At 33.7% G+C, this 22,356-nt stretch overlaps 1 protein-coding gene across 3 annotated transcripts in view; it reads left to right on the forward strand.

The window, feature by feature from the left end:
* SEMA3D (semaphorin 3D) overlaps positions 1 to 22,356 on the forward strand; it is a 194,601-nt gene that overhangs the window by 135,926 nt on the left and 36,319 nt on the right. For all 3 annotated transcript variants that reach the window (XM_045388679.3, XM_015447834.4, XM_065542399.2), the window contains 3 exons: positions 11,258 to 11,372; positions 12,801 to 12,870; positions 16,294 to 16,438. In XM_045388679.3, the coding sequence (XP_045244614.2) occupies positions 11,258 to 11,372; positions 12,801 to 12,870; positions 16,294 to 16,438 (330 nt within the window). The remainder of the gene's footprint in view (positions 1 to 11,257; positions 11,373 to 12,800; positions 12,871 to 16,293; positions 16,439 to 22,356) is intronic.

Here is a 22,356-nt window from a genome sequence, read left to right on the forward strand (position 1 = left end):
TCACTGAATTGACAAAGATTTTTTAGTAACATGAGAGTCCTTTATTCTATTTGTTCCATCAGCATATTCCCACAGAACATATTTGGAAATACTCAGGTTTTGTTGTTCTTACTGTTATAGTTGTTCATTTGTTTTCATGTTTCACTGAATACGTTAGCACAGTAAAGAACTGCTGACAATTTAAGAGCTCCCTTCATCTTACTAACTGAAAAACAATTGTTTTATTGACTTGTAAAACTCGTTTTATTGACCTGTCAAAGATATTATTATTAGACTAAGTAGTAAACTGTGATTGGTGGGGAAAAGGCTTTGGCAATAGGAAACATTATATAAAAATGGGTAAAGGATTATTCGCAGAACATGGGTAAATCTTCTCAATTTTATAACTCTTTTGTTTATTATTTTATCATCTCACTTTTCAACAACAGCAAGAAAATATGAAATAATTTCTGTGCAAAATGCACTCTACTAGACAATTAGTGTAAATAATCAACCACTGTCCCTTTTCTTTCAAAGTTTATAGTGGGGGCAATAGACATATCAACAAATAATCATAATGTGATGTGATAGAGTTACGAGCTGAGAACTCAAGGATTTGGTGAAGCCCAAGGACGAAGGAAGTGGTGCTTTAGTTGAGTTCTGTGAGGAAGTGGAACAACACTAAGGAGTGGAGGCCAGGCATTTGAGGCGGCGTGGTGACCGTTTTTTTTTTTTTTTTTTTGGTTTTGTTTTGGTTTTATTTTTTGTTTATGGAACAGTGAAATCTTGTTGTAATTGGAATTCAAGGGATGTGTCTGGGGAGCAATGACTTTTGAGATTAGAGTGGTAAATTAGTTGATAAGAAGTCGTGTTTCCATGTTAGTGAGTGTGAACTCTATCCTGTAGTCAATGAGGGATTATAAAATATTTAAAGCAGAGAAGTGTCAAGATAGGTAAATACAGCTAGCAGCTATTTAAAGAATGTATCTGGATCCAGAAATATTTGTGACTGGGAGAATCTGTTAGGTTGTTCCCTAAAGACAACAGGAACAAAGAGATAAGCACTAAGAGTAAGTTCAAGAGATAGTTCAGGTAGAAAGTATATGTAGATTTCTATAAAGTCCTCACTTTATTACTGCTCTTTTATTATTTGCCTGGTATGCATAGGGCTGACCAATAGAGCATTCTGGTAATGATGGTACTGTTCTACACCTGCACTATCCAATAGCCATGCTATGTAGATGTTAGTCTTCAAATATGACTGGCATGACTCATGAGCTAAATTTTTTAATGCATTTTAATTCTCTTTCTCCCATCACAGAGATTTTGATAGCCACCTTGTAGACAAGTACCCTTTTATTCTTCGTAATTGTGATTCCTAGAAGATACAGTATGGACCAGGAACATGTACACAGATACATATTTTGATATGAGACAGTAAATAACAAAAAAAAATTATGAGCACAGATTTTTATATTTGGACATGAAGAACTTGATGTGGTTCTGAGATATGGGGACTCAATAGCCAGTTGAAAATATAACCTGAGGCTCAGTAGTCTCTGGACTAATAAATTTGAAAATTACCAGTATACTGGCAGATCTTGAAGTTATGGAAGTGCCTGACATTGCTCAGACAGATTTGTAGTGCAAGATCAAAGGGCAAGCATAGAATCCAAAGGGACAATGACATTTAAGAAATAGAAGAGAAAAATGTCTGCAAAGGCAATTTGCAGAGTGGAATGGTGTCATTGCTGAGTGGAAAAACTGGTGAAGAGTGTTGTCACAAGTCAGGGGAAAAGACTGCTTCAAGAAGAAAGCAGCTATCAAAAATGTCGCTTATCAAAAACAGGTCAAGTAAGATTACGATTAAAGACTAGGTGTTAGATTTGGCAGTAAAGATATCATCAATGACCTTTGCCTGGAGTATATGAATGTTCAACTTAAAATCAGATCTAGGTTTACATTTTGCTCTACTTCTCATTCTCTCAGTTTCTTAACCTAAACAAATGAGGACACCAGGGACCTATTGCTTCCATGACTGTTTTACCAAACAAATGTAAGGCTTTAATGAGATCATATGAATTTGGATGTGACAGAAACTGAGGAAGTTACCAAAAACAAGGGTAACTTAGATATATAAGTTTACAAGCATGCAACAATTTACTATAAGAGATTGATGAATAAATAATGTAAATATCTGGTCACACTACAGTGAATTTAATCCCAACAATCACACATATGCACACGTTCATGTGCACGTGCATGCACACACACACACACACACACACATCATACATACATTTGGAGCCGTATCAGTGTACCTGTCCTTAGGAGTGGAAGAAGTTGGTGTTCATGGTAGTGGTGTGTGTATTTTGTGGTGTTAGGGGCAGGTTAGTTACCAAAGATAAGATACGTCATTTTATTAGTTTTAAAGGCTGGAGTTACCATTATTATTTTTCTTTATCTTTAAGAAAATCTGTGCTTTGAAGATTGATCTTATTTCTGAACACAGTCAAAGTAATTTGGAGCTGTATTTGGACACAGTTGCATAAATGATCTGAACAATGCAAATTTTGGTCAAGGGATATCAATGAAGAGAGTCACAATAAATAAACTGATTTAAAAGATAATTTTACTTGGCAATATTGATCAATGAGAGCCTGAGGAGAATAAGTACCTTCATCCACAGAGTGTCTTTTAAACTTAATATGTTTATAATTGTACATGGTAGAGCACATTTTCTAATGGATTATTTTTAGTAGTGTTCCCACTTTCCAGTCAAACTACTTACTCTATTTTTCCAATAAATTGTTTAACCTTGAAGGATTTCTAAAGTCCTTGTCAAGCTCTACAATTCTTTCATTTTGTGAAGCAGTCAATATTTTGAAGCACAAAATGGTGCAACTTACACCCCAAATAACTGCTCTCGTAGATAGTAAATAACACAGATCTTTGTGATGGGGTATTAAATGCTAATTGAATGAACAGCCAAAACCACATGAAATGAACCCATGAAAAGATTTGTGTCTATTTACTTTGCAAGTTAGTACTTTCAAAATACCATTATTTATGTCTGTGGGATGTTTATTACTCTGTGTGTGTGTGTGTGTGTGTGTGTTTCCCTTCATGCCCCACCTTTTAAGCCAATGGGTGGAAATACTAGTTTCTTCAGTGAGACTTGCTTTCAATTTTTCACCTCAATGCTGTTTTGCATTATTTTTTAATTCTATTCATTTTTGGAAGAGCTCTCCATTATACTTACGGGAGTCTACTCCAGATCCCAGCTGTAGTTTATGCCAATTCTCTTTTTTGTTTTTCAGTATTTCCTTTCCCCATGCCAGGAATTCAGTTTGGATGGCCCTTTCACATAACTTGCCTGGGGGTCTCATTAATAGCCCTTTGCTTCAATTCCACTTGCATTGTCTATTTTGATATATGGTCCTATTTGGACAATTACTGCCTTTGAAGATTTGTGTTTTTAGGCCGATGACACTTTCCGTATTTATTGATCTCTGTTGAGCTGTGGTTTTTGTGCTTACTTTCAGCATGTCACTTACAACCTAAATGAGAGATTTAGTGCCCACGAGTTACAGATGTGCTTTTGCTTCACTTCCATCTGTTTTCCTGTCTGAGAAATTCCTAGGAAAGGGTTTATACTGTTTGCTACAGCTTTTTTTTTTTTTTTTTTTAAATTGAATCAACTCTGATTCTACCTGAAAAGGACTGCTTCACATGCCTAGATTTACCTAATTGAATGTGCTAAATCTTAGAAACTGAGTTGTTTAGGATAGTGTATTACACCAGTCCTGTATTTCCAATAATTTTTATGAGTTTCTGAAGTAGTTAGAAAAACATGCTCTCCATTTCTGTTTGCTTAGTCATTAACAGCAAATCATAAATAGTAGTCTCTAAATACGAAGTGTTTTTTTCAGAAAAAAAATAATTGCCTTGAAAGCCTCTATAGAATTTATCCATTAAAACTTAGTGTGTTTAATACCTGCCACAAAAGGTTTTGTTTTTTGTTTTTTTGTTTTTTTTCTTGTCTATCCTTTTCCTTAGATGTTTGAGTTTGTATATTTTTATTTCCTCTAAGGTATTTCAAGATTATTAGTAGGTGAGGTAAAAGACTCTATGTTATTATATGTCAAGAATTTTGGGGGGCTTCCTAAGTATCAGAAATGGGACAAAAACCTTTGAAAATAGTAAAGGGCAAGTGCCAATAGATCTTCCTCTAGTCAAGAGAAATGGTATCCATAAATTTCTCTTTATATTAAAAAATGCTTATAATTTCAGTTGCCAAAGAAAATAAGTGAAGAGATATTTGTTTCTACATGTTATATTTCTACATGTTCTATGTTACATAGTTGTTTCTACATTTGTTTCTACAACTTAACTTACCTCAGTTGGTGGCCAAATATGGTTAGGTGAAAACTCACAACCTTATTTTTAAAATTCATATTATTATTTTTGCCTTTACTTTTTAGTGGTCAGACCCTTTTTTTTTAATCCCAATGAACCAGGTACATGAAACATAGTTATAGCATTGCAACTATTGCAAAAGAAGACCCACAGGCTAAAAAGTGAATTTCAACATAGTTTGTTTCATTTGATTTAATGAGCATAACTTCACTATCTTCCATTAGTTCACTTAATGTATTGAAATATACTCATTTAAGATCTTCTTCACAATATAGTAATATAGGTCAATATATGGCATACACTTCTAATGAGTGTCCTTGGGGCTTATGCCAGGTTTCACTTTTTGTTTCTACCATGTCATGGTCATAGTTTCAACCTTCTGAATAGGCCACCCTGAGTTTGGATTATCCTTATCGTTATTTATTTATACAGCCCCATGAAGATCATTTGTACTAAGTTTTCAAAGAAAGATTCTAAAATCTGTCTCTAGAAATAACCCAGTGAAGATTGAGACAACACAGATAGATGTAGATTCGACAGTTGCTGTGGGATCTATTATAAATGACAAATCAAGCAAATAATATTAATGATGGATTGAAATATAACAGGCATTAAATCAAAAAGATAAAAGTATTAAATTTCTCTAATCTTATTTGTTGAATTTGTAAAAATGGCCAACAGGAAGCCTGTGTGTTTGCTTCCGTGTTAGTTTGAGTAATGGAATAGGTTTTTATTAATTTGTAATACTGTAGTATTTATATCACGCTTCAAAAGAAGGTGAGTAGTATTAATTCAAACTAAAATCTATAAGCATAAGTGTTACTAATGGGTAGAACAGGGAGTGGGGCACACAAAGGATGCATATATTATGGTTTTCAAAGAGTCTGAGAATTTCATTCTCTTGCTTGCACAAAGATACAGAAGAGCAGTATTAGGTAAAATAACTAAATGTTAAGCAAAGAATAATTTATAACCTCTAACTCCAGCATCAACTATTTTTTTAAAGTTCTTAAACTTTGTCATTATCCAGTTTCTATTGATTTGAAAATAGTATCCTTCAACTTAAACTCATTAATAGGGTTACAAATCTCTGCATACAAATTAGTAGATTAACAAAACACTTGTTTTCAAATATCTTGTAAACTGATTTTATAAAATCTTCAGGATTTAAGAGCATAGGAGCTGAAAGTCAATTATTACATTTTCCAAAAGCCACTATTATCTAATATATAGGTTAAAATGACAACGTTTATAAAGTACTGAGGGATCCTTGAAGAGGATGGATGGTATATACAGATAACATCATGTTTAACAGAGGAACCCAGCATAGTGACCCAAAGGTCAAAAGGCACACTCAATAAAAGTTCAGGTGTGACAGCTGCTAGCTACTTTACATGTCTATGTAAGATTTATAAGAGTTTGAGTTTTTCTGGGACAGTAGAAGGAAAATGTAATGCCATATTACCCTGCTTTAAGTCTGATCTACCTATTAGTAGACGCTATGATTAGAAGATCTTAGTAATTCGTAACATGTAGCCATCATACCATCAAACGACTCAGAGGTACTATATTTTAAAGCTGCTGAAGTATTGCAAATTGTGGTTTGTTTTGTCTTTATTTTTTCTTTTTTTAATTAATCATTTTAAATTAAGAAATATTGCAAACACCTAGAAAAGTACAGGAAAAAGAAAACAGGCAGCCTCTCTACTTACCACCCAAATTGAACACATGTGATCAGGCTTGTTTACACATAATTTCTTTGTTACTTTCATCTGCATCTTTGAGTAGAGGGTGTCAAGGCTTTTGGAAACCTGACTACAAAAAGTGAATGATAAACAGTGTAGAGACTCACAGAAGTGACTGGTGACTAAGAACTGCTGATTTTGACATCTTAATAATAAATCTGTTGTGTTAGTGAGATGGTTGTATTCTTTAGAACTTCACAAAAATAAGCAAGGAGGTGACAATTTAGTACAAAAGTGGTTACCTATCTTTCAGCCCTCTCCTGGGCTTAAAGTTCTTAGAGGAGATTGTGTGGATATGCAAACAAATCCAGGGACTGAGAAACTGGTCAACAAAATCCACCCAACTGACATTTCCCTGCAGGAGAAATACAACTCCTTGTGAGTTGAACTTTGCCATCTCAGGTCATGCTTCTGGATGTCTGTAAGAGTTACTATCCAGTCATTAAATGCTTATAATCCATTCCTGAGTGCTATTATCTCGGGAACTGTATTTGTTTCCCTTCTGACCACAGGTGGCTTTCATCTTTGGCTTGGATTTTTTTTGGTTTTGTTTTGTCTTGGTTTTTTATCTTTTTATTTCTGAGGGGCTAGAGAAGGCTGTAGGATGGGTAGGTAAGATTATTTCATTCAAAAAATTTCATTTTTTTTAAAATCAGGTTAAAAGAAATGCAGGTACAGTATAAATCCCTTCTCTGTCCTTCAAATCTAGATAGGATTATTCTACTAGTTAGAATGTTCTCATGGTTACCTTAAATATCAGTGATAATTATAAATAGAAAGGGAGGCAATGTTTGAAAATGAACATTTATTGTCGCTTTTACTTAGTAAAATGTTTAAAAGAGGATACAATTGTTCATTTTTATGAAGTAATACTGTGTATGCCTGTTAAAGGAATGTCATTAAGCTGATATTCTGCTTATATATGTATTCACTTAACAAAATAATTTCAGCACATATTCTGAGTTGGGTAAGCCAAACTTGAGTCTCTGGCATTATATTCATGATCACTGATATCTTTGTTTATATTTATTGAATCAACACTATTTTCAGTATTCACTGCTGACCCTCTCAAAACATACAAATGTAGGCAAAGAAAATTTAATAAATACTATCAATATATAAGAATGCATTAAAATAAATTTTTTTTTTTTTACCAGTGCTCTTCTTAGCACAACTAGAAAGCTGATGAAAAATGTAAAGATTCGATATATTACTTTAAAAAGGTCTAAGTCAAGGGTCATGAAATAGATGGGGAAATATATTTTTAAATTTATTTAAAATTATCTTAGTTTCTGATAATTCCAGATATACATCTTCTCACTGGAATCCTACTATATGTGAACACAGAACTCATTGTTACATTAGGAGAAAGATTCAATATTTTTGCTCATTCTTATTAATGTATAGACTTTTTTCCATAAATGATCTGAGGATATTGGCATTAAAAATAAGTCATATCTAGATAAATCTGTCTGCATCTGCAGACATCTGTAATCATCCAATAACTAGCTGAAATATACTTTATTTTTTAACAATGATACTCATAATAAAGTTATTGTATATAAAATATAAATGTAAGAGCAATTACTGACATTTTTTATAAGAGAGTCACTATATAGAATATATTATGCATTTTCTTAAAAGGAAACTGATTATTTAACTTCCTTACCAATTACTAAATTTTTTAGTAGTTCTTCATGTGAACTTAATAACATACAGACACTCTGGCCTGGCATTAAAGCTTTCCTTGATCTTACCCCAATTTACTTTTATAACTTTTTCCTTCACTATTTTAATTGATCTCAGTCTTCAACTAAACACAGTTTATCCTGATTCTCCCTAGATGTGCTGGATTGTTCCACCCATTGTCCTTTTCCCTAGTTTCCAGCACTAAGTGTATTTCCTGAACCAATTTCTCCGTATGTAGTTTGGTCCCATCAATTATTGTAAAAAGTTAGCATTAAATCCAACTCTTCAGTGAAGCTTTTGCCATTTTCCCACTATAATGAAATTTTAGAGGAAACTCAAACTCCTTGGCCCTTAGTCTATACCATTCTGAAATTTTTTTCAATTTTGTCTTTTATTCTTAGTTATGTATTAACTACTAATCATGTCTTCATTCAACAGTGATAGGGATTTAGTGACATATCAGGAGTTGAGTGGAGGGAATTTTACGGAGTGCATTGTCTAGCAAGAATTAAAAATTATTCAAAAACCAATTAAAAATTATTGTGCTTTTTATTATCACCACATGCCAGTAATTGTAAACAGTATCAGTGACAATATGCTAATCATAGAAGAGTCTTTTCAGTCTAGATTTTAAATTGTTGTTTACTACTGTGTATCTATTATGTATATGTATATGTGTATATATGGATATTTGTGAGGATAGTCAGCCGCCAGCACACATGTACTCAGTTACACACATGTTCCAAGAGTAAGTTCATAATGATTTGGAATCATTTAAAATTTAAAACAGTGAGACATAGTGCAAACTATGAGGTGTGATAGTTTGTTCCTTAAGTGCCAATTTTTAGTTCGTACATGAAATATTTTATTGAGTGTTGTTGCTTTTAAATTTCAAAGTTATTATTTTAAAATTGTGTGTTATAAACTACGGAGCAAATAAAGAAAATAATAATTGTTCCTGAGTTTTACAGAACTATTATTGAAAATGTATCTTTTGTTTAGTGGGAAAGGAATGTAAAAAATGATTCACTCTGGGTATCACATACCATAGATGCCCGTGGTGTTAGGTGCTAAGGCTATAAACATACCTCTGGTCTCTGGTTTCCTTTCCTTCTTCCCTTCCCCCTTTCTTCATGCATAGTATTTATATGATTTCAAATTCTCCTGTTTGTTGTAGTCATTTAAATGCCTTTCTCTAATTTAGTTTAATTTCAGAGATAAAAGAAGAAAGTTTCTAGATATTCAGACTTGAAACTTAACAGTTAACTTCTCATTAACTTTACAGAACATAGATTGATTCAAGGATAAATGATTTTTTTGTAATTTATGCTTAAATGTAAATAAATTATTGGAAAAGATAGGCTCCAGTAGTAATTTAAATAAATTAGTTTTATCATAAGCACAGCAGAGCTAGTTGAGTCAAATGAACGAAAAATCATACTTATTCAGTGTTCACAGGTGTATTAGTCTGTTTTCATGCTTCTGATAAAGACATACTGGAAACTGGGGAATTTATAAAATAAATAGGTTTACTTGGACTCACAGTTTCACATGCCTGTGGAGGCCTCACATTCCAGAAGGCAACGACGAGCAAGTCACATTTTACCTGGATGGCAGCAGGCAAAGAAAGCTTATGCAGGGCAACTCCTGTTTTTAAAACCATCAGATCTCGTGAGACCCATTCACTATCACGAGGACAGCATGGGAAAGACCCACCTCCATAATTCAGTCATCTCCCACAGAGTCCTTCCCATAACATGTGGGAATTATGGAAGCTACAAAATGAGAGTTGGGTGGGAACACAGAGCTAAACCATATCAACAGGTATATATTAATTTAAAAATGAGAATATAAATTTTTATGCTGAATTACTGAATACTGTGAATTTTTTTTTTTTTTGGAGACAGAGTCTCGCTCTGTCTCCAGATTGGAGTGCAGTGGCGCGATCTCGGCTCACTGCAAGCTCCACCTCCCCGGTTCACGCCATTCTCCTGCCTCAGCCTCCTGAGTAGCTGGGACCACAGGCGCCCGCCACCACGTCCGGCTAATTTTTTGTATTTTTAGTAGAGACAGGGTTTCACCGTGTTAGCCAGGATGGTCTCGATCTCCTGACCTCGTGATCCACCCACCTTGACCTCCCAAAGTGCTGGGATTACAGGCGTGAGCCACCACGCCCGGCCTGTAATCTTTTTTATTGTGTAATTGATTTAAGTGTTTATGTTTTGCTAAATGCTTAAAGAACATTTTTAATGAATCATTTCAGAGTAAAAATAAAGAACGGAAAATATAGATAAATATTATTTAAAAGATTTGTTTTGGTTTTGTTTGCTTTTGAGACAGGATCTTGCTCTGTCACCCAGACTAGAATCAGTGGCACAACCATGTCTCACTGCAACCTCGAACCCCTGGGCTTAAGCAATCTTTCTTCTTCAGCCTTCTGAATAGCGGGGATTACATGCACACACCACCACACATGACTAATTTTTGTAGAGATGAGATCCCACTATGTTGACCATACTGGTCTAGAACTACTGGATTCAACTGATCCTCCTGCCTCAGCCTCCCAAAGTGCTGTGATTATAGACAAAAGGATGGTTTCTATATATGTATTATTATGCATATGTTTATGTTGCATTGATGTTTAATCAGTAAGATATTAAATTTGAAAAAGACTTTTAAGTCTATAAAGAGACATATTGCTAAAGGCTACAAATACTGTTTTTAATCCTATAAATACTATACAAGCCAGTACTAGCATTCATTGAACTCAAGTTGCCTAGGACTATGCTAAGCATTTTATAGACTTTTTTTTCCCCATTTACTCATCAAACTAACCGTATTTCAGCTGGGTACAGTTGTATGCACCTGTAGTATCAGCTACTCAGGAGGCTAATGTGGGAGGATCACTTGAGCCCAGGGGTTTGAGGCTATGATCTTACCTGTGAATAATTACTGCACTCCAGCTTGGACAACATAGAAAGACCTCATCTCTGAAAAACAACAACAAAATTAACTAACCATATTTCAAGAGATTTATCATTTTTATCAATGAGAAAGTAGAGACTTAAAAAAATAAATAGTCTCTTGCAAGTTATGAAGCAAAAAAATTGGCAGGTGGGATTTAATTTCAAGTTGCCTTTACTATTACCTTATATGCATCTACTCACCCAGTAGAGCTGAATTGCTTGTATTGAATTCATTTAACAATGAGAAAAACATTTAAGATTGAGGGCATATACTATCTTTTCCCTTGTTTTAAAGTTCAAGGATTCAATATCTGGATCCCGTGTCTTTGTAAACAATGGCATCAATAAAACACTGTAATACCTGTAATAGCTACCAGTTTTCGTGAATGAAAGAATTGTGCTGGTAAATATTTATCTTTTGTTTTTGTTTTTGGTTTTTTTTTTTTTTTTCCATGTCAGAATGATGTAGGAGGACAACGCAGCCTGATAAACAAGTGGACGACTTTTCTTAAGGCCAGATTGATTTGCTCAATTCCTGGAAGTGATGGGGCAGATACTTACTTTGATGAGCTTCGTAAGTTCCTTCTTTCCTCCTTTCTTGGAAAAGCCTTACTGCCTAATTAAGTAACTTGGCATTTGTTTCCCTTTGGCTCCAATTTGGCCTGATTAATTATAGCTGAGCAAACCTTACAGGAGTGGTTCTTACTGAAATTCACACGCAAAGTACACGGAAGTGCTCTAGGTTTGGGCACACGTAGTAATGCAGTAACTCTTCTCTTTGTAAGAGTCCTCAAAGTAAGTGAAGGAAACAAAACTCCAGCAAGACACAGAAAGGTATGAGCTCTGAAACTACAAAGTTCATCCATTCTCTGTGCAGTCTTTCATTTTGAAAGGAGCCACCTTCTATAGGTAGGAAAAGTTGGATTCCTTGTTCCACGGATGCCCTCTGCTGGCAAGTACAGGAGACTTGGTGAACACTGTCCCTCCGACTTGTTGATGAAAAGAATAAGCACAAGCAGTAGACAGCTTTTTCTATTTCACTTCTCCTCTTCACTCCCTCAAAAACTCCTTCCAAGTCCTAGAATGATTTTTTTTCTTTTTGGGTTGTGTATAATGTTAGCATTATTAGCTTTTAGCTTCTTGAACTTGTTCTTGTTTTTGCCATGTAATGTATAAATGATAATCTGTATCATTAAATTATTTCATCAGTATTGTGTATTTTACAAGCTTAAAGTATATATTGAGTAATCATGGATGACCTCTCATATTGTGTGTAAGCACATTCACATCTTAATCTTTTAAAGAATATTATTCGCACATAACTTACTGTCAATACTGCACTAATTTTGGGGTACCTATTTCCTTACGGTTACCAAATAAGTAAATGAGGCTGGGCGTGGTGGCTCACGCCTGTAATCCCAGCACTTTGGGAGGCGGAGGTAGGCGGATCACTTGAGGTCAGAAGTTCAAACTGTCTGTTAACTAAAAATATAAAAAGTAGCCGGGCTGGTGGTGGGCACCTGTAATCCCAGCTACTTGGGAGGCTGAAGTAGCAGAATTGCTTGAATACAGGAGGGAGAGGTTGCAGTGAGAAAAGATCGTGCCACTGCATTCTAGCCTGGGTGACAGAGCAAGACTCCATCAAAAAAAAAAAAGAAAAGAAAAGAAAAAAAAAGGTAAATTAATTACTAACGACACAATTATAGGACAGAACTTTTTCACATTAGAGGATAAAAATTACTTATTTTTTGGTTTGTATTTTCTATGAAATCAAAGATTTCTAATTGGAAACTGCCTTAGAGATTATCAATTGTACCATACTATACATAGTCAGTGAGAAAAAAACAATCTTATATTTGATTTCTCAAGGCATAATATAGTGCCTCTGTTATTTTAATCTTATAAACTGTTTAGATTTTCAGAGTTTCAGTTGTATTATTAACAAAAAAGCAAATGTAATACTGAAAAATAAGAGTAAATATTTATTTTTTCCCTTTAATAGAAGATATATATTTACTCCCCACAAGAGATGAAAGAAATCCTGTAGTATACGGAGTCTTTACTACAACCAGGTATGTTCAACAAAATGCTTTTAATGCTTTTAGAGAATTGTATATGTATGCAAGCCAATATAGTTATAGGATCTTTTTGTCCCTGCCTTTGTAGTAGCATGTCGTAAACATTTTTTTTTTCATTTTACCATTTTACTTAATGTTCCTTAAAAATCATTTAATATCAATGTAAAAATCATATATTTTTTCTTTTTACACCAGCATAGCATTCCCTATAATACTTACGACAAGTTATTTAACCAGACATCTGAACGTGGACATTTCTGTTATTTCCAAACTCCTACTTTTGCATATAATGCTTCAGTGACTAATCTTGTTCAAATGCCATTCCCCATAGGAACAAATATATCTGTGAGATAAAATCCTAAAATAAATTTTCTGTGTACAAAAGGCATATGCAGACCGGGCTCAGCAGCTCACTCCTATAATACCAGCACTTTGGAAGTCCAAGGGGAGGATGACTTGAGCTCAGGAGTTCAAGACCAGCCTGGACAACACAGTGAGACCCAGTCTCTACAAAAATAAAAATAAAAAAATTTAGCTGGGCATGGAGGCACATGTCTGTAGTCCCAGCTACTCAGAAGGCTGAGGTCAGAGGACTCTGAGCCTGGGAGGTAGAGGCTGCAGTAAGCCATGATGGTACCACTGTACTCCAACCTAGGTGACACAGAGAGACCCTGTCACCAAAAAAAAAAAAAAAAAAAGTTGTTTGCATATATTAATCATCGTAATTCCAAGATATGTGTCATACTGATAGTACTAAGGAAATACGTGGGTAAATGTTTAAGTTCATTTTTAAGGCTATAATCATGAGATGGAACACTCTTAAGTTTTAAAACATCATCACATGCTATCCTATTATCATTTCCCAGTTACCCTACAAAGATAGGTGTGGCTATTATGAGTATTTTACCGCTTTACTAATTTAGGCAAAGAATGTTTACATTACTTGCTCAAAGAGAAGCAGCCTATAAGTAGTAAAAAAAAAAAAAAAAAAAGATTGAAAATGAAGATAATTTCATGTTTTCTACTCCTGTATTTTTGTCTTCTTTTTGCATAATGCTCTCATGTACTTATCATTGAGACCTTCTGACTTCCTTAAAAGCTGTACTAGCATCGCTGGGCGTGATGGCTCACGCCTGTAATCCCAACACTTTGGGAGACCAAAGCGGGTGGATCATCTGAGGTCAGGAGTTTGAGACCAGCCTCCCCAACATGGTGAAACCCCATCTCTACTAAAAATACAAAAAATTAGTCAGGTGAGGTCAGGAGTTTGAGACCAGCCTCCCCAACATGGTGAAACCCCATCTCTACTAAAAATACAAAAAATTAGTCAGGTGTGGTGGTGGGCACCTGTAATCCTCGCTACTCAGGAGGCTGAGGCAGGAGAATCACTTGAACTTGAGAGGCGGAGGTTGCAGTGAGCCAAGATTGCACCATTGCACTCCAGCCTGGGCAACAAAAGGAAATTCTGTCTCAAAAAAAAAAAAAAAAAAAAAGTTGTACTAGCATCTATGAAACTTTCTCAAATAATATGTAGGCCCCCCTGCCTTAATTTTATTGAATTCAGTAATTTAAATTTGACTATGTTCAAAGCACACCCTTACTCCTGTTCCCTATGACTGCCTACATTGTTGGAAATAGTTTTCATATTTTCCAGTTTTGCTCTCAATCGTTATCAATGTATATTGACATCAGCATAGAAGGAATTGAAGATACTGATATTGGTACTGAAGAAAAGGTCTTACTGCCTTCTAGTGAATAAATTTTTAATCTATTTATATGCACAATATAATTTTTTTTCTGTGGCACAATCCTCATTTAGTTCACAATACCTTATTCATAAACTGAAATGCACTGCTGGTTCAGAATATATCAGAAAACAAAACACTATTTGGTTAATTGTAAGATATAGGATGTGAATGTTTAAATATGAGAATAAAGACGATTTCCTAGGAAGCTGCTATTTTGGACTCCATTTTTCTGTTAATTTATATCCTAATGTAAAAAGGTATAAAAAGTGCCTCTAGTCAAGTATCTCAATCCCAGTTCCATTGGCACCTTTCCAATTGCAGCACTTTCTTTGAAGTCACTGTGCTCCACACACAAGGCACGGATATGTGCCAGGAAAATATAGCCCCAAGATAGTTCGTTTTTTTCTCCTATTAAGTTTCTGCCCACCCAGAGTTTGAAGTTACAAGTTGGTTCTTTGTTCTTCTTATACTTTATTCGTTTGTTTTTAATGCCATCCTAAAGACCAAGGTGACATTGGAATGCATATCACATCCTTTGTCCAGCAAGAAGACATAATTAACCTACAATAATGGCAATGCCATTAAGCATGAGGCATCATACCTTTAAAATATCCTAGGCAGGTTCTGTGATTTTTGTGGCAACACCACCTCTATTCTCAGCAGCTACTTTTCTCCCACCTACCTATTTACTGTTACCTCTCTAAAGGTTCCCATTAATGTCACTCCAAGAATATTAATAATTGAGTTTCCATGCTAGAGAATCATTAGCTTGTTAATGCTAAGATGTTTAATATATTTCTTAGATCATAAAGGGTGATCTCATTTTTGAAAATGGGAATGATTAAAAGTTTTCAACTCAAAGTATCTTTTAATTTCTAGAAATAAAGCAAAATAAAAAGACATCTGATTAGTGTTCATTTTTATTAGTTTGCAAAAATTTGAAAACATTCTTATGGAGTTTTTTGCCTCTTAATACTTTCTCTAATCCTGTGTAATTTTAATTACTTTAAGTATCAGATGAGCTGCTGTAATACATAAACTCATAAATTTAAGGAGGACCAAAAAGAAAAAGATTGTTTCAACATTTTAAAATCAGTTTAATAAAAATCATATAAGTAATTTAGCAAATAATGTTTATAGATATTCATTCATTGTAAGAAAACAAATGAGAGTATTATTATTAAAATATTTAAATAATTATTTTTAAAATAAATAATATCACTTTTTTATTTTGTAAGCTCTTTGAAATGCATTACACTATTATAACTTTAAATAAAATAGAAGAACATATAGAAAAATATAACAATCTTTCATGCATATATTCCTCTTTATCCTCCAGGGTTTGTTTTAGATAATTTCTGTTTATCTATTAGGTGTCAATTTAGATGACACCTCCTCCCTGAAAACTTAGTTGGCAGCCCAATACTGGGTACCCATGCATGTTCTACTTTGCTTACCATATTTACTGGCAATGGAGTTATTATTGCACCTTGTTTAGAATTGTTTGGCTATAAGCCACTTGAGGACATAGGTACATTGTGTCTACAGTGCTCGTCAAATTTAATGTGCTAAGTAAATTTTGTCCACAGCACCTGCTGGTAGTATGTGCTCAATCAATGTTTATTGAATTCATCAGTGAATGATTGAATGATGTCGCTTATTTTTTCAGCTCCATCTTCAAAGGCTCTGCTGTTTGTGTGTATAGCATGGCTGACATCAGAGCCGTTTTTAACGGTCCGTATGCTCATAAGGAAAGTGCAGACCATCGTTGGGTGCAGTATGATGGGAGAATTCCTTATCCACGGCCTGGTACAGTATGTATCCAACCTAATAATCAAATTATTTTCCTAAGCTCATATTTAATTCCTAATTTAATTGTGATAAATTCTGCTATTCACCAGAGCCACATGTGCTGTAATAACCATTATTTATTTGCAGTGATGTATTAGCATTTTCATCCTTCATTTAAATTTAACATTTCACTAAGAATTTTAGTTACTTTGAGAAACAATGGACTATGTCATAAGGATGTAACCATGCTGACAATATGGAGCTTATACCCAGCATGTTTATGTTTATAGAATCACTGGAAAGATTTAGTTATCTAGAATGACAGCTATTCTAAATTAGATGGAAATGTCAAAGAAGTATTATTTCTCACATACAGCTCTGCAGATAGCTCTAGTCTTCTAATCCCCACTTCTACTTTGAAAAGACCACATCATAATGGTTCACTTAATTTATCTCTTTTTTGGTATGCATTTATCTTTTCTTTACTTAATTGTACCTTAGAATAACATGCATTTTTTAAATGGGAAAGGAATTTTAGACAACCCTCAGTCAAAATTTTTTTTTCAAATAGTATAAATCATGTTTAAAGCACAAATGATGTAAGAATGTATTTTAAAGTTTATACAGTTGTTTAAAACAAAAAACAACTGCAGTTCAAAATGCTGTTATATGCATTTTAAGTAAAAGGATTTTTAAAACGTTTGTTGATATTACTATGACAGTTTAAGTTATGTTAACATCAGGATTATTTATTGACCTAATATTAGAGGAAAAATATGTTTTTTCATTTTGGATTTATTCTGAATATTACAACCAAGAGGTATAAAATGATTACCAAAATATCTGAGAAAAAATATTGACTTAACTCCTCAAGTTTTACTGAATATTATCTTTTCATATGTTCATTCTTAAAGGAGAACCAGCTGGTAGATATGCTTTCTGAATTCTGTTTCCATCTTCCTGTTATATAACTTAATTAAATTTGGGAAGCATACTATACAACCATCTCTATTTTCCCCTTAATAATTCCTCAATATAAATTTGTTTCAAGGATAGTTTCTGACTTGATTATAAAGTAATAACGATGTTTGTGAAAGCGTGTTTTTTTTTTAAAATAATAGCATGATTTTCAGGAGTCATTTTTTAATTTTCTCACTTTTTAATATTGTGATAAGAACATTTAACATGAGGCCTATCCCCTTAAATTTTTAAATTTACCAGCCATTATTTTTGAGTATAGATACAATGTTGTACAGCAGATCTCTAATGCTTGTTTCTCTTAACTAACAGAAATTTTATATCCACTGATTGGTAACTTCCCGTTTTGCTCCCTCCTAGCCCTTGGAAACCACCATTCTGCTTTTTGATTCTATTATTTTGACTATTATGGATACCTTATATAAGTGGAATCATGCAGTGTTTATTTCTCTGCAAATGGCTTATTTCACTCAACATAACGTCCTTAAGATTTATTCATGTTGTTGCATAGTGTATGTAGAATTTCCTTGTTTTTCAAGGATGAATGCAGTCCCATTTTATGCATATACACACACACACATCCCATATATATATCTCTATATGCACATATAGAGATATATATGTATCACATGTATATAGATATATACATATATGATGCATATATAATATATAAATATATGTATGATGTGTGAATGTCTAAATGTATCATGTATCATATATACATTTATATATATGATACAAGTCTCATATGTATATAGATATATAATATATAATCCCAGATATATTGTATACATATAACGCGCAAACACACACACACACACACACACACACACACACACACACCCCAACCATAAATTTTCTTTATCCATTCATCTATTGACAGACATTTAGGTTGTTTCCATGTCTTGGCAATTGTGAATAGTGCTGCAGTTATCTAAGAGTGATAATATTTCATATATCTTTGATATCTGAATTTTGATTATTTTAGATAAATATCCTGAAGCAGGATTGCTGCATCATGTAGTAGTTCTATTTTTAATTTTTTGAAGAACTGCCACACTGTTTTCTATAGTGGTAGTACCATTTTGCATTACCACTAACAGTGTGCAAGGGTTCCAATTTCCCCACATCCTCCTTAATACTCACCTTTTGTTTTTATGATATTATCCATATTATCCATCCTGACAGATGTGAAGTGATATCTCATTGTGGTTTTGTTTTCAATATCACTGATGATTAGTGATGAACAATTTTCACGTATCCATTGGCCATTCATATGTCTTCTTTGGAGAAATGTCTATTCAAGTACTTAGCCCAATTTTTAATTAGGTTATTCTTTTCTTTTTTTGTCAGAGTCTTGCTCTGTTGCCCAGGCTGAAGTGCAGTGGTGCAACCTCAGCTCACTGCAACCTCCTCCTCCCGGATTCAAGCAATTCTCCTACCTAGGCCTCCAGAGTAGCTAGGATTACAGGTGTGCACTACCACACCTGTAATTTTTGTATTTTTAATAAAGACTGTGTTTCACCATGTTGGCCAGGCTGGTCTCGAACTCCTGACCACAGATGATCTGCCTGCCTCATCCTCCCAAAGTCCTGGGATTACAGGCATGAGCCACTGGACCTGGCCTAGGTCATTCTCTTTTTTAACTATTTTTTATTCATTGAATATCATAGCTGTACTTGCTAGTTTCATTTACTTATATTTGAACAGTAATATAGCACTTAGGATATGGGGATATTCTTCTAGATGTTTTACAAATATTAACTTCCTTAATACTGATCATAATCCCATGAAACACATGCTATTATCATTAATTCCATTATGCAGATGAAGAATGTCAGGCACAGACAGATACAGTAACTTGCTCAGGATCACAAAGCTAATTAGTAATAGGACTGGGTTTCAACCCCAAGCTCCAAATTCTTGGTTTCTACTGTGATTCAAGGTCATTGTTCTTACTCTAAGTCCCAGTTATTAGTTTTTATACTATGATATTGCACTATAAAAATGTTAAATTAAAATTTTTAACCTTCCATAGGAGAGGGTGTGTGTGTGTGTGTGTGTGTGTGTGTGTGTGTGTGTGTGTGTGAGATTAAAATTGGGAAACGGCTCTAGCTGGGTAAATTTTACGGTATTAATACTTTGGGGTTACATATTATAGACTGTCACATTCTGAGCCTTCTCTAACTACATGAGCTTTTTGGCTTTGGGTTGTTTTTGTTTTTATTTGTTTTTAATAAAGACTGTCACCATTCAGGCCATTTTTTTTTTCAATTATCTAGATATCATAGGAGAATGAATTGGAAGCTGAAACTATTCACATTTATTACAACAATAACAAATTATTTGCATATGTAGACATTGAGTCCTATAATACTCAGAAATAGAAAATAATTATCAAAATGACTACATGCTGATGCATCACGGTTACATTATTTTCCAACTCGAGTGTAAGTTAAGATGCTTTACAAGTGGTGGTTGTCACCGCTTTCCCTGCTGCTGCCTAGAACAGCTGTGAATGTCATGCAAAGCTTAAAGAGAACTCCCGTTTTACATGACTGTCCTCATAAGTACACATACACTTCTCTGAAATATGAGTAAATGACTCCCCAAAAGTAGGAAAACAAAAATGTCAGTGAGGAGTGTCTTTCATTGATGAGAAAAGAAACACCAAATTATGTTCAACATAGTGGTCTCTTCTGCTGGCTACTCAGAATACAGTCTTTATGCTGTAAGAAATTGTCTTGAAAGTTCAAAATTATTTAGCAAATAGCCTGTATCTAAACCATCAAATAAATACTTATTTTTTCCTTTCTAACAACTTGAGAAAACAAAAGCATTATTAGGACTAAAGAAGGGTCATTTAAGAGAGTTGTTACTCAATTTTTTCTCAACATTAATATTTATCAGACAATTTCTATGCCTGTAAAAATATGTAAAAGCATTTGCACCTGAAGTTGAGCTCTGAGAACCATGCCTAATAATGAATCTTTCCACCGTAGCCTCTATTAAGGTGATAATCGGTTATAGAGACAGAAAGACCAAGTCTCCCTCTGGAAGACTCCACCGAGAAAACTCTCTTTCATCAAATATTATGTCCCTTTATAGAACAGAGAGATTTTAAACATGCCAGTTACTGTCAAAATTTATTTATTTATTTTTACAGGCGTGGTTAAAGGAAGGAGGATTTTCTTTTTGTTGTACTGAATTAAACTGTTATATCTATGCTCTCTTTAGATAAGTAGAAACCACATAATATAAATTTATTAGTATGAGACTAACAATATTGAGGTATTTTAAAATATTTTTATTGATCAACCCTATCCAATTGGTTCTGTGTTAGAATAGTGACAATCATTTCTACTAACATATTTGCGGACTTTATATAGAAATCTGTGGTAGCTAAGGACATCAGCTATTTCCAAATAACTAGTTACTTATGTATTCTCTTTGAAATCACTGTGACCAAATTTGAAAAGTCTAAAATCATGCATAGATAGGTAGCCTTTTACTTCATTGCTTCTTCAGTCATTTTTACAACATCTTGTTTTCTATTAGCATTAAATGCTATTAGTCTGCTTTTCTACGTTATGTCTTATATTTAGAATACTGATGTTGAATTTAGGAGCATCATGTATGTGATGTGAAAATCTGTTATACAAATACACTTTACAGAAACTAACTTTACCATTAATAACACTACACATAAAATCATTGAAATTATATTTCACAGCATATCAGGTAACTATGCTTATAAAATTTGAGAATGTAAGAACTGGAGTGAATGATAAAGACCACATAATTCACCCTCATTTTACAGGGGAGGGAATGAATACCCAGAATAATTAAATAACTTTACCAATATCATATTGCCAAAAACAGCAGAATGAAGAGGGATGTTGAATTTTCTGATCAATCTTCTCTCTCTATTCGTTAATATTATCTAATATGCACTTATTTCCTAATATATATCTCACTGATATACTGCCAAATGTCCCACCTAAAATTAGCTGCATTGAATTTTACATTATCTCCTGGCATTCTTTATTATTTGTTTTCTAAAAGCAGCCCAATTTCAGTAATTTTTGTTTACATGAAGTTATGATTCTGTTTCTCTAAATATCCAGCATATTTTGATCAAAGTCATGATTTAACACTCCTTGTGATCCAGACACTCTGATAAGCCCTTATATGTTATCTCACTACATTCTTAAAACAAACACATAGGTATTATTATCACAATTTTATAGATAAGAAACAAGCCCAGTGAGGATAAACATATGTTCATGATCTCACAGCTTATGGATTGTTATAACTGGAATTTAACTTACTCTACTTAACTCCAAATCAAAAGCCATTAACCCACCTTTTGTTCTACCTTCAAAATGTTAACAAATGAACAACCAAACAGAACCTTATGCTATTTTTTCCAGAGATTTGTCTATTCTCTGCACAAATAATAATGAATTTTGAAACCTTATTACACTTATTTATCTTACTGCAATTCAGAGGAACACATCTTACTTTAATAAAAGTATTGCTGAATAATTTGCTTTCTATGAAATTGTTAGAACCTTTACTAAAAGCTGTATTACACTTAAGTTAAAGCTTTAACATAGATTACTTTAAAAAAAAATTGTTTTTACATTTTCTGCACCTGTATTGCTATTAAGATTGAATTCTAAGTTGTTCTCCCAGTAGTTACTTCTGTTGACATTATCACTCAGTTAAATAAACACTACAACTTGCAGTGTGCCATGCTTACTTTAAGTTTTTGGTTTTGACAGAATGCTGTACTTCTTTGACAAAAAGTCAAACTTAAACTCCTAGCTTAACCGTGACATCACTGCTCTGCAATGTTAATAAGCCTAGAAATGCAAGGATGCAAAAGGATATATTACAGAATGCCTTCACTTCAAGTGATTCTTCCGCCCTCTGCTGTCCAGATAGAATATTTGAACAA

The sequence above is a fragment of the Macaca fascicularis genome, chromosome 3 (genome assembly GCF_037993035.2).
Source record: "Macaca fascicularis isolate 582-1 chromosome 3, T2T-MFA8v1.1".
In the NCBI taxonomy this organism is placed as follows: Eukaryota; Metazoa; Chordata; class Mammalia; order Primates; family Cercopithecidae; genus Macaca; species Macaca fascicularis.